The following is a 13,623-nucleotide window of genomic DNA, read 5'->3' on the forward strand; positions in this document are numbered from 1 at the left end:
ACTGATTTCCCAAATGCAAAACTGGCTTGGAAGCAAGAGGAGAAAGTGAAAATCCAACAGGAATCCCAATGAAGAGAAAGTAGATAGCTTGAACCAGTTCAGATGGGAGGGTGGCCAGAGGCCCTGCTCTTGGAGCACAGATGGGCAAAGAACCTGACAGCCATTCTGAGATAGCTACAGGAGGTCTGAAGTATAGCAATAAATACGCACAATACCCAGAACTGTGGGATATGATTGCCTATTCAAAAGTTCTGAAAAAAATTATATTAGCAGATCTAATTTACGTCAACGAAAATGCAAATTCAGATGTAAATTTAAGACCTCTGCCTGCCTTAACAAAGTTTTACAGTCCTATGAAACCTATACCTGGGATGAACATGTTAACCACGCTGTAATTCCCCAAGTCATGTATATGCTCTTATTGTTTTACAGGAAGGTCCTTCCTCAGCTTAATTTATGTCACTTGGGAAGGAAATCAAGATAACAAAATCGTGTATACAACTGTGCTGATGTAACAAATAGACAAATCCTAAGTACACATGGCCTTTTTACCACCTTTCACTGATTTGTTTAAAGATACTATAAAATAGTTTATGAACATTGTTCCAAGAAATTGACTTTAATGTAATTAAAGCACATCTAACTTCATTTATCTATATGGATGCAGTGTTCATATATAAACTAGTTTTAACAGAGTTAAGGATTTGTAAAGGAGTCCCCTTTCCCTCATTTCTCTTAACTGTGGTTTTGCAGGAGTACAATAAAAAATGCTTGGAGTACTGCGTAGATTAAGCAGTATCTGTCAGAAATTAAACCTCTAACATTTATGTGATTGTGATTATGTCCAAATTACACTTTAAATCAAATAAACCCTTTGCATGGAATGGGGATTGTGTATTTTGGTCAGCTTATACCTCATATTTTTGTTAGTTATAGTAAAAGCCTTGAGGATGTAACTGGTGAATAAGCATCTGCATGGAAGGCAAGTTAGGATGGAATGTGCTGATAAAAGTGAATAGAAAAATGTCACCCAGTGAGATGCACAGAAATAAGCACACATTTGTAGCTGGATAGTCCTGGTTGTGTGCATGAAGGATTAGAAATATCTTGGCACCAGAGCCACAGGTAATGAAAGCTTTTGTTTGTAAAACTCCGTGCTCAAGGACAAAAGACAAAAACCAAATTAAAGAGCAAGCGAGAGCCAAACTTCTAAGAATTAAATTGTTTTGAGTCTGAACTCGGGAATCATAACCATTTGGATTGTTTTCTCTCCTGGTAGTTTCTTTATACGAAGGTATATTTGCTAACTCCTATTGTACATTTTGTGTACATACAGTATCTATGTACCTACAAATGTACAAAATACACCTTTTAAGTCAGACAATTTCCATTTTTAGTAGTGTGTATGTATCTTATTGCTGCTAAGTTAATTAGAAACAGTAAAATAGATAGCTATGATGTTTCTATTCCAAAAGTTAAAAATAAAGGCCAGATTCTCCTTTCTGATGCAGCTTTTGCTCCTCCTAAGTAGTTCAGAGATCACCTTAAATAGCTTGCTAGATTTTTTTTCCCCCACCACATTATCCAGTGGTGTATATGAAACAGGGAAAGAAGCTTTTCTGGTTAGTCTGCTCATATCCTGTAGTCGAATTCTCCTGATCTGGCCTGTAAGGTTCTTCCAGTAACTAACCATTCATTATGACTGGGCTGATAACCACACGACAATGAACAAATGCATAACTATTTGCAACCACACACAGAGTTAGTTTTTAAGAAATTTATACCAGGTCATCATTAAACCAGTATTCCGCAACTGGAAATAATTAAAATTCAGGGCAACGTCAAAGGGACAGAATGTCAAAATTGAAACATTTTAAAAAAGCTGCTAACATTCTGAGAAATTAATTGCTATATGTGTTTTCCTATGGGAAATTATTAAATTAATTGAAAAAGCTATAATATGACTGATAATACTTACTATCATGATAAATGAGCATCACGGAATCAGTTGTTAATCAGAATTAGAGATTAAATGGGGATGGACTTGTAAGTATAGACTGTTTTCACCTAAGGCAGTTCTTTGAAAGAAGCCTCCTCATTTTAATCTTGAACATTATGCACCCAGTCCTAGACACGTTTCCAGCTGAATGGCTTGGCTGAATGCAGAAAGCCAGATCTACAAATGTCTGTGATGAGGAAATTCACACACTTTTTCTACTGCACACAACAGTAGGTCCTTTCTGCTCATACACAGACAACAGAATTAGCTTTTAGGCCCACTTCCCTCAACAAAATTGGATAAAACCAACGACTGCAGAAAATAAATGTCAGACGCTTGTATAAAACTTACTATTAATTAATATTATTTAAAGATTTCTGAATAAGCAAGGCTAGTAGAGGAAAAAAAAAAATGAATGCACAGGAAGGTTTTATAAGAACTAAAAAAAGCTGGTATGTCATTATTCTGTAGTAATCCTTATTGTAGCTGAACCAGCATGTTTGCCTGTTACATAGAATTACTTGCTGTACTGGTGATACAATTTAATGCAAATACTTTAATAAGCTTTCAGCTTGATTTAGCTGTAGCAATTCCTTATTTTATCGTGTCACCCCAGCAGAAATTTGAATCCAAATTCATTTCACATTCTGAAGAAATGTTCACACGCATTTCACATTCTGGTCACGAAAGGCCAGGGGTTGAACAGCAGAATCCTGGCAAGCTGGAACCAAGGTGTTGGAGGAGTGCTCAAGGAGGAGGAAGCTGACATAGCTCGTATTATCCCAAGAACATGATATTGGCCAGCATGCACCATTCCCACACCTTCAGAAAGTGAAACGAAGGGCACGTTTTCCACTTTGTTACTTCACAAAACATGTGGAAAAGTTATAGAGACTTGTGCAGCCACGGACATGGGTACTGGCAATACGGTTCTCGTGTTTCCTCACACACTCCCTACTTTGCTGTCGCAGCTACAGGAATTAGCATGCAGGAATCCTGAGGTGTGTTTGTCCCAAAGGCCATGCTAACAGCTAATTTTAATCTAGCTGTTGACCACCAAGAACCTGGAAGCCACTGGATTATGAATTTCAGGGTCAGCTCTGTACGAAGCTAGCCTCAGACAATGGTAATACATCTGGGCTGCTGCCCATGCAGAAGCTAAGATAAAGCTATGTGTCCATTGTGTTCGTATGTCACAGGCAGATACCCAGCCACAGCATGTACACACCCCAGCTCACCCACCTATTATCCCATATGCAGGTATTGGTGCAGCAATGGGGCCAGTCATCAAGATACGCGCACACATGCCCACAGGTACGGTATAAAGTTGAATGATAACATTTTCATCTCTAGGTTTAGCATCCGTTTTTTTTTTTTAACAACTTACATACAAAATAGGTCCTGTGTTTACCCTTCCTCAACAATATTAAGCCTTTTGGTAAAGGAGAAAATACTAGTACTTAAAACAGGATAGCCCAACAGAAAACATACACATTCCGTTTGGATATCAATACCAAATTGTAAAGACTTGCAAAGAATAAACACGATGAGTCATGTAAACAAAAGTGCTAATCAGTGATTCAACAATTTAGAAAAGATAATATCTAAAACACAAACAAAAGAAGGAAATTAAATGAAATTGGCCTTATAACTAAAAATAGTATTTTTAATACACTAAAATTCTGATACCTTTGCTGTATCTAGGAAATACACCTTTCATATATCTCCACGCCTTTCAATCCTTATATTGTTATATTTTTCTCCTTTTAACATAAGCAGCTATCTAAGGTTTAGGATCTTTTTTTCTGTTTCTAATAGAAAATGTAGTGAAGGAGTAATGTACTTTATGAAATCCTATTTATTTATAAAATACGTATCAAAAGTTGTGCTTTGCTTAGTGTAGCAGGAATCAAATAGAAAGGGTAGTGTGTTTCTTTTAGTACTTGTAGGTACCATTTCCAGCTTGTCTTCTGCTCACAAACTCTGTATCCAGTTTTAGTTTTATTCCTAATCAGCTCTAAGTGCTTCCCTGCCAATCTCTGGATATTTCTTTGATGCCTTTTTATGCTTCCCCTCAAACGCAGAACTCAACAAGCAGCAGTATCCTTTATTTGCAGTCCCACCCAGAGAAATGCACTTGGTCATGTAGTTCTGATTCCTCACCTGCCCTGCATGGGATCTGTGGTTTTAATGCAGTTCTGATTATTTCAGCTGTATGCTCCACGAAGGAACAGAACTAGATTTCAATTTTTTTTTCTGCCTGAAATGTTTCTATTATGCAGAAATCTCATAACTGGACTCTCCATTTACTTTACTTTTCTAGAAGAAAAAATGTTTGTATATCGAACGGGGAAAGGAACAGAAAGAGTATCAGTGCTGCTGATGACATCAGTGCTGGTCACCATCTATGGAAAACTGCATAGTCTAAATACCTACTGACAATTTAAGGTGCTTCAGGATACTGAGCTTCCAACGCACTGCCCCCACTTGTGGTGTCACCTCACAGTAGCATTAGGAATTGATGGTCAAGGCAGGCACACCTGGCTGCCACGACTTGAGAAACTCTTCCTGGGCGATTACATCTGCCACCAAGGAGCCATACTGGCATGCTTCAAAACACCGATGTATTTTGGAGCGAACAGCCTAGAATTACACAGACCAGAATGAGTTAATAAACTGAATACTATGTTATTAGATTACTAAAATTATTAATGCATGTATGTTCTCTGCAAATGAAAAGCTTCTGCTACGTGCTGAGAATTTATTCTGGGTACATTTTTAATATAATAAAATCCTAGTCCTGTTTTACTCTACTCATTGTTACTTAATCAATTTTAATGGAATGAATATGATTATAAAGATTAATTTTTTTTCTAAACAGGACTAACTTGAACTCTGTCTTATTAAACAGGAAGAAATATACTTCCATAAGTATACATATAGCTTACATAAGCTTTAGCTGAACATATATTACTAACAGTACCACTAAAGTTTTAGCTTAAACGTACTTTTTTACTCTTAGAGAATTTCAGATTTTCTTTGCCTGTCCCCTGGCTGAACATCTTTTGTTATTTCTGAGCAATTTCAGTTGATCGCTGTGCCTTAGATGTAAAAGCTGCAATAGCAAGATTGTGTTTTCAAAATTAGCTTCCACCTGTACACTAATAAATCATAGATGAACATCCCCTATCCTTAGATTTTCTAGAAATTTGTTTCCTCAAAATTTAAAGTCTGCATTCCAATTTAACCTACAAGTGTCCATTTTAGGCACAATCACAAGAAGATTAGATGAGCTTTGAGTCCTAATTAAGGGACAGGGAGGAAAGGACATACTCGTTTTCTGGCAAAAATAAAATAAAACTAAGCACATAATGCATTCAAAGGAAAAGCATTCCTGGAGAGCACTGGGATCACAGTCATTCTGAAGACATATTATGTTCACTTGCAACAATTCTGTGATCTTCGGTATGTGTTTTCATTTCAAAATAGCACAATACAGTCCATTTAATGCATTTCTAACTTCTGTGTTTTTGGAACTGAATTAAAAACATGAAAAGAGCATAAAGTGTTAGTGCCATCTTACCAACCTTCACAGGCAGCAGTTACTAACTCTTGTTCTTCTCCACAGGGTATCACAGATCCACCGTTCTGCAGCATTTTCCCTAGTGGCCATGAAATTCTTTTTTTTTTTTTTTAATACAGAATTCCCCATTCTGAGTCTGATGTTCCATTTTCTGTGTGTATGCGCCATTGAGGCTTGTTTGAAACTGCCTCTTGCTGTTTCATTTTCCTTGCATGAAGAAAAGGAAATTTTCTCTTGGGGGTAGAGTTAGAGAGCTGGAGGGGACTGCATATTGCAATGAGGGGAAGCTAAAAGCAAAAATGCATATACAAATATAAAGGCACAGGCTGAAAATAGTGCCTGAAGTAGGAGGAGATAAACTGCTGTAGCTACAGACACTTTCATTCCATTGCCCCACTGCATAGAGCCTGATGTAGGTTCCGTCTGGGTTAGCTAGACTTCCACACTGTGGAAACTGAGCTTTTGGGTACAGAAACATCCAACTTGAAAGCAAGCACCAAAAAAAATGTCCATGCAGTTTATGATCACATCATCTAGCCCAACATCCTGTGTCGTACTGGCAATTCAAGTTTATTCACATATTTTTGATTAAAGCCCTAATCCTGTTGGTTTGACTGAAGTACTGCTTGTGTTTTTACTAAAACATACCTTCCAGAATGGCAGCCAGTCTCAGTCAGAAGGCACTGAGAGATGGGATAATGATTATTGCCACAGGGAATTTGTTTCAGAGAGTCTCTGGTTTCATCTGTTAGATACTTGATCCTGTTGCATCTTTGTTCACTGGAGAGCTGTGCAATACATTCATCATTTTCTTTCTGAGGAGATACTGTCACTCCTTTCCCCACCTTGCTGCCTGGAGTCAACTGTTAAGAGTTCGTGATGGAGTCCTGTACCTTTGAGGAAAAATTATTAAAATTAAAAAAAAAAAAAAAGCCACTGTTAGAAGCCCATTTTTTCTGAGCTCAGAAGAAACAAATAATGACTGAATCTTGTTTTCAGCCTCTCTCCCCTGGGAAACCTGTTTGAATAGATGCTTTAACATCTGCTCAAGCCTTACCATCTGGATGGAGCGGGTGGGGGCAGATTGTTATTTGGGGAGGGTGCAGGGTGTCTAATGTTGAGCTCATGGCTACATAAAGGAGCTTAGTGTCTTCCTTACATCCACCCTGAACAAAACTCCAGCGAGTTTGCCTTGGGGGTGAAGCCAACACCCAGCTGCCTGAAGGAGATTGAAGGGAGCTGAGCAACCACATGGATAGCATGTTTTGGCATTCTGCTCCCCCAGCTGGAGCTGACCTGGGAGCAGGGACTCCCTTACGCTGCCCACCACATCTCTGCTCTGTTTAATCGTTACAGAAGTGACTGGCATACAGTAATCAAGACTCCTCAACTTTTGTCTTAAACCAAACTTTGGCATTTCCAATATGTCTCTGTTTTCTTCAGCTCATATTATTTTCATGGGTATTTGATGTAATCCAGTTCGTAAATACTTAACAAATATAAATACTTGAACTACTCTCTAGCAACATAGCATCCATCGCTTCAGCACCAGAGGAACGGGCACATTGCTTCCCTACTCCCCTGTTTGAGACCTCTGCTTACAACTTGAAGATTCTTCTAAGTCTTTTGCCATAATGTCCTGCTGGGAGCTCACGTCAACTTGTATGCTCACGGCATCACTGACAATACTTTCAGACTACAGAAACTTGCCTGCATTTTCTGTTTCTAAATGTATAACTTAACATTTGGCTACATCAAAATGCATCTTTGTTTGTTGTTAGGTTATCAGCTTGTCCCATCCACGTTGGATTGCTTTGCTGATCTCATGGCATCCTCATACATGATCTGCTGGGATTTTATAGTTGTTTCAAAACAATTACGTTTTAAAGTATTAAATAGCAAAAAGTCAGCTAGTGGTACTAGTAGAAATTCAGTAGAAACTTGTCCAATCACTTTTCACTTATCTCCTTTTTTTGTGAGAACTCTAAGTTAGCCTGTTCTCAATCCATTCCATGTGTGCTCAAGGTTATATCCTAAGATGTTTTTAAGGAAAAAGGTCTCTTCATTCTGAACAATTTTCTCAACAAACTAGAGAATTCCTCAATTAATCACCTTTGTTGATTTTACACCGAATCTCATTATTATCAGTTTCTTTTTATAGCTTCATTTCTGAATCCTGTTGGAGCTTTTTATTTTAACAATAATATAAATAGGTTTTTGGAAACTCTGCATATTGGCACAGCATTTCAATGCACACTTTTCCTTCTTCTTATCATCTTTTGTAGCACAAGTAGCTCCAGGACAGCTTTGGGTGCCGGTGATCCATCCACTCACTCCATGTCCAAATTTCCTTTGGATTTGGAGCACCCGGCAATACCTTCACATGCAAGTATTTTTTTCCAAATTGGTGTTGTGAATGCTGTTAATGCATTAATACACCGTATTTGTGTAGCTGGAGTCTATTTGGCTGCTGTAAGAGCAACCCTTTTGGCACAGAACAGTGGAAAACAGCATTTAACAGTCACTACACTTCTTGGAATATGTAGATGGCAAGAAAATTTTTTGGAAAAAAAAAAAAAAAAAAAGAAAAGATCTGTTGCAAGACTTGACAAGGCTCAAGAAAGATCTTTGATAGCTGTGCTCCCTTTATGCACACATCTTTGGCATCTAACTTTTCATTTACTATAAATTGAAATGTACTCTAGAAAGGCATACAGGCCAATCGCTGCTCTGCAGCCAGTTCCAAGGGAGCGTGCTACTTTATTAAAGCTGGCAAATGTCGTCTCTGTTATTGTTCCAGCATTCTGGGGAAAATACACCACTGCTAAACCCAAAGCAGTTTATGAGAGTATGTTTATCTTCAGGAGTAATTGTAACTGATTTGTATCTGATGTTTGAGGCCTGTACAATACTACATATACCTTTTATGAGACAATTTGAGAAGCTCCATTCCCTCACAACGGGAATTCTCTCAGCTCGACCTTCTTCCCAGCTCCCCTGCGCCTATTTCCAGCGACTTTCAGTACGAGCTTCTTCGAGTGGTTTGCTGAGTCTGGCCAAACCTATCTTCATGAGGCGATCAATGTGCCTGTTCCCGTCCTGGTCTCCTTTCTGCGAGCCTGTTCCTTTTCATTCCTTCTTTCTGCTTCTTTATTGATGACATAACTTCATCGTGTTGCCTTTTTCCTCTTGAGGGCAGGCTCCCCCCTTATACCCTTCTCCCCACAGCAGTCCGTTTCAAAAACAACTTTTCATTGCTCAAACAACTTTGCATATAACAGCAACAGTATACACCCAGCAACTTCCACGCCTTAATGGCTGGAGAACAAGAAACCCGAGACTGCGTGGCGTCTCCTGAATCACCCTTCTTTTTTCCCTCTAAACTCCTTTACATTCCTGATGGCCTCATCGTTAAGAGTCTAATGGTATCATCAGCCACGGGGCTTTCCGACCCCCATGGCCACACTCCCAAATCTCCCCCTTCTTTATTAATATCAACCATCTTCTCGACACGAATTACTACTCCATATATAACACTTTAATGCCAGTTGTCATCTGTTAGGCAGTTCCACTCACACTTCTAGTATGTATGTTTTCTTTGATCCTTACTGTTTCACCTCCCTCGTCCAAAATAAGCTACCCATTGCAAATGGCATCAACAAATTGTTCAGATCTGCGATAAAATCCTTTTTAACCTCATGTATGCTTCTTCTTAGAGCTAGTGTCCAGTGTACCTGAAATGTCCAGCCTGGCTGAATCCAGTATTTATTTCTGTGAGCCATTTGTGAATTTAACCCTGTGGTGAGATTAGTTACTGCTATTATTTCTGGGCCAGCAGAGATAGAAATGCAAACGTTGTTGTGAAGGTAGACATTCCCTGGCATACACTGTCTTCTGCTTCAGCATACTCAGACTCTGGACAATGGCTTACATGTTCTTCTGCATATTTTTTTTTTGGCCTCCACTTTTGTGTACAAATGGCAGCAGCTTTGGTGACTAGCTTCTGTGGCTACTGCTCTGGCTACACTGTTGTGCTTCTTTTCCCTGCAGCATTTTGCATCTGTGTAACTGACAAAGAATATTATGTATAACCAGCACCTCATGAGCCCTTTGTCCTCTCAAGTGCTTATTTTTCTTTTTAGAGAAAACACACTCCATCTCAAAATTTGTTGATCAGCTTAGTGTCTCAGTTCTCTCTGGTTAGAGGCATTATTGCTTTGCACCTTTGATACAAAGAGCGTTGAGATTTGATCTTGTTATCTGTGCTGTGACACAAAAGCATGGAAGATATTTTGTTGTAGCTCTTTGGATGATATTAAGTCTACAGTATTTCACCTTTGTTTACATTTTGGAGAACATCCAGAAGAGGCATGTGACTGCAGATCCGGACAGCATGTAGAAGAATGCTGTACCACATCATGTCCTGAAATGATGCTACATTGCCACTTGGGTCTGCTTGGTCTGTGTGTTTTCCACGCTTACTTAGAAAGGCAGCCATTCATCGCTTCTTCACTGTTCAGTTTTAAAAATGAGGCACTACTTTTCATACCTGTGATAAATAAATAAATAAATAAATAAATAATCGATGTAAATTGTAAATTGCAAAAGTTTTTAGCATTATACTAAAAAATAAATAAAAACATTATGAAGCAGTAAGAGAAACTGAGAGATATGGCTTTTAGTCCAGAAACAGTCATGGAAAAGCTACTGGTTTGGAAATGTTATCTATAAAAGCTACTCTGTTATGCTCTTTCATATTCTGAAAGATACTCTAGATAAACCTGACTAATGGAGATTTTGCCATCTGAGATGGTGCCGGTTGGCCTGCCTTAGGCCATTCCCAGGGACTGAGGCCAGCTGGTAGAGGATGGCCTTTACAATCAAGTTGGCTTCATGCAGGCTACATGTGGGGAGCAGCCTGTGCCCATGCTACCCCAGTGTATGGGAGACGTTTGCAGGACCACTAGCATAGTAGGGTGGCAACTGCAATCAAGCTTTAATGTGGCATTTCCCAAAGCTCTTTAACTTAACTAGCAAAGAGATAGCATCCTTTATCAATTTTGTATCACTTAATTTATATTGTTTGCCATACGTATCTGCATTTCTGTTTTTTCCTTTGATACTGTTTCTTTGATAATGTGCCATCATTTTAGAATTGTCCCAGGATGGGCTGATTGTGAAACTTTTTTTTTTTTCTCAGTTGAATTATTTGACTGCTCGATAAACTCCTCACAGAAATAACAAAACCATTTTCGAGTATATCACTGAAAGGCACCTCCCAAAGAAGACAAGACACTGAATGACTCTATACTACCAATTCTATACTACAAATAGCTACACAAACAACTTATTTCCATAAACAGCATTCCTTATTTTATTGTGATTACGCATGTAAGTGAAATTACTTCAGCGCCTAAGTGCTTGCAGGGTACAGCCTGCAGGAGCCCCTCACAGATGTTATATATGGAGTAGTAATTCGTGTCGAGAAGATGGTTGATATTAATAAAGAAGGGGGAGATTTGGGAGTGTGGCCATGGGGGTTGGAAAACCCCATGATTGAGATACCATTAGACTCTTAACGACGAGGCCATCAGGAATATAAAAGAGTTTAGAGGGAAAAAAGAAGGGTGATTCAGGAGACTCCGTGCAGTCTGGGGTTTCTTGTTCTCCAGCCGTCAAGGCATGGAAGTTTCTGGGTGTTTGCTGTTGTTACATTCGAAGCTGTTAGACCAATGAAAAGTTGTTTTGAAGAGAACTGATGTGGAGAAAAGGGTATAAGAGGGGAAACTGCCCTCAAGAAAAAAAAAAAAAAAAAAAAAAAAAAAAGCAGCACGATGAGGTTACATCAATAAAGAAGTGAAGAGGAACAGGCTGGCAGAATGGAGACCAGGACGGGAACAGGCACTTTGATGGCCTCATGAAGATAGGTTCGGCCAGACTCAGCAAACCGCTCAGAGAAGCTTGTACAGAAAGTCGCTGGAAACAGGCGCACTGGAGCTGGAGAGAAACTCAAGCTGAGAGAAGCGGAGCCAGCACACAACTGCCCCTCGCTGGTCAGCAGCTGCGCGTTATGGGGAATCACACGTCCTGAGGAACAAAGACTGTCCTGGTAACCTTACAGCTTATTCTCCTTATTAACAATTGGACAGTTTATGAGCCTGAAATATGGGACCAAACTGAGGTCAAAGTGTGGGACTCTGCAACTAAAAATGACAAGGTTGCGGTGGGATTGCTTGGCACCTGGCAGGAATCTCTGAGGCCTTAAAGAGCCCTGTGGGACCACAGTCAGAAACGTGTGGTTTGCCAGGCAGTGAGGGAGCTGCGGGCTCCTTTACTGATCCGACTGCTACGCCATGGGCCCCTCTGCTGCTACAGCCATCGAAGGCTTTTGCTGTTACCTCCCTGCTGACCTGGACGTGCCTTTTGACCCAGGCCTCTTGGCCTTGAAAAGGAGACGGATGTGCTTCTCTTCGATCCGGGAAAAACGGGATACATAAGGCCCGAAGAATGGAAAATGGAGACTGTTAAGTCATGGAACTTAAAGGATTGTTTGTTATCTTCTATGTATAGGCATCCTCGGGTTATTCTGTAAAGCAATGTTCTGTATACGTGTGTTTACAATGTTTGATGTTCGTGTGTGTGTTGGTGGAGCGTAGAGTCCCCGCACACCCAGCGCTGTTCAATTGCCTTTTATACCTTTTATAGATTTTATACCTTTTAGAAATGCTTGTTTTATAAATATTACAAAATTCAGGTTGACTTGAGACCTCATTTATAACACAGAGGACCAACTGAGGCATCCTCCTTCCAGCCCTGTGCCAGTCTCCAGTGACAAGGGCTCTGCTCACACTGGCAGCGCATGAACGTCTCCATCACCTCAGCCTTGTCGATAAAAAACTTCTTTACCGAGAGGGCTGTGAGGCATTGGAAGGGGCTGCCCAGGGAGGTGGTGGAGTCACCATCCCTGGAGGTCTTTAGAAGACGTTTAGATGTAGAGCTTAGGGATATGGTTTAGTGGAGGACTGGTTAGTGTTAGGTCAGAGGTTGGACTGGGTGATGGTGAGGTCTCTTCCAACCTAGATGGCTCTGTGATTCTGTGACCTGCGCGCAGCCGGCGGGGCACAAGACAGGCGCGGGGCCGAGGAGCCCCCCTCGCCGCCTCCCTGTCAGGGGGCCCGGCGGCGGCTCCCGGACTACAAGTCCCGTGGAGCCCCGCGGCGGAAGGGGCGCCGCTGCGGGCGGCGGCGGGGGGCAGCTCTATCCGGGCCCTGGGCGCTCCCCTTCCTTTCGCGCCGGCGGCCGCTGCGAGGCGGCGGCTCCATGTGCGCGCGGCGCGGCGCGGCCCCGGCTCCCGCCCTCCGCCTCCCGCCGCCGCCGCCATGGACCCCAGCACCATCATCGAGGCCCTGCGGGGCACCATGGACCCGGCGCTGCGGGAAGCGGCCGAGCGGCAGCTCAACGAGGTGAGCGCGGCCTGGCTAAGGCCGGGGCAGGCCCGGGGGCGGCGGGGCAGGCGGGGCGGGCCGCGGGAAGCGGCGGGGGGCGCCCCCCTCCTTCCCCCCCGGTGCCGGCCGTGCCCCGCCGCCCGCCGCGCATTGTCCCCGCCACATGGCAGCGGGGCCCGGCCGCGCCGGGCGGGGCCGCCCAGGGGCTGCGGCGGGAGGCGGCCGCTGCCCGCCCGGCCCGGCCCGGCCCTGCCCGGCGTGGCGCAGGGCCCCGGCTCCGGGCCTGCCGCCGCCTCGTGGCCCGGGCCGCGCCGCCGCAGGGCGCCCGGCTGCAACCCGGGGGCTGCTGAGGCGCCGCCGAGGGGGGGCTGGGGGCTGGGGGGAGGCAGGGGCACGGCCCCGCTGTGTCATCCCTCGCCTGTGGGGAGGGGGTGCCCCCGGAGCGGGAGGTCCCAGTCAGGCCGCAGCGTGGGGAGGCTGCTGTGGCGTTGTGCTGCTTCACCTGGCGGCTGAGAACTCTGTATTGGGGGAGTTCAGGCTCGGGGCTTCTGAACAGACTTGGAAAAAGGCGTTCTAGCATTGGACTTAGAGGAAAA

At 42.5% G+C, this 13,623-nt stretch overlaps 1 protein-coding gene across 1 annotated transcript in view; it reads left to right on the top strand.

Moving 5' to 3' along the window:
- The first annotated feature begins 12,853 nt into the window (after positions 1 to 12,853).
- Positions 12,854 to 13,623, top strand: part of IPO7 (importin 7) — a 36,676-nt gene continuing 35,906 nt past the window's right edge. The window contains exon 1 of the mRNA XM_068685284.1: positions 12,854 to 13,045. Coding sequence (XP_068541385.1) covers positions 12,962 to 13,045 — 84 coding nt within the window. The 5' untranslated portion in view covers positions 12,854 to 12,961. The remainder of the gene's footprint in view (positions 13,046 to 13,623) is intronic.

The sequence above is a fragment of the Anas acuta genome, chromosome 5 (genome assembly GCF_963932015.1).
Source record: "Anas acuta chromosome 5, bAnaAcu1.1, whole genome shotgun sequence".
Lineage (NCBI taxonomy): Eukaryota > Metazoa > Chordata > Aves > Anseriformes > Anatidae > Anas > Anas acuta.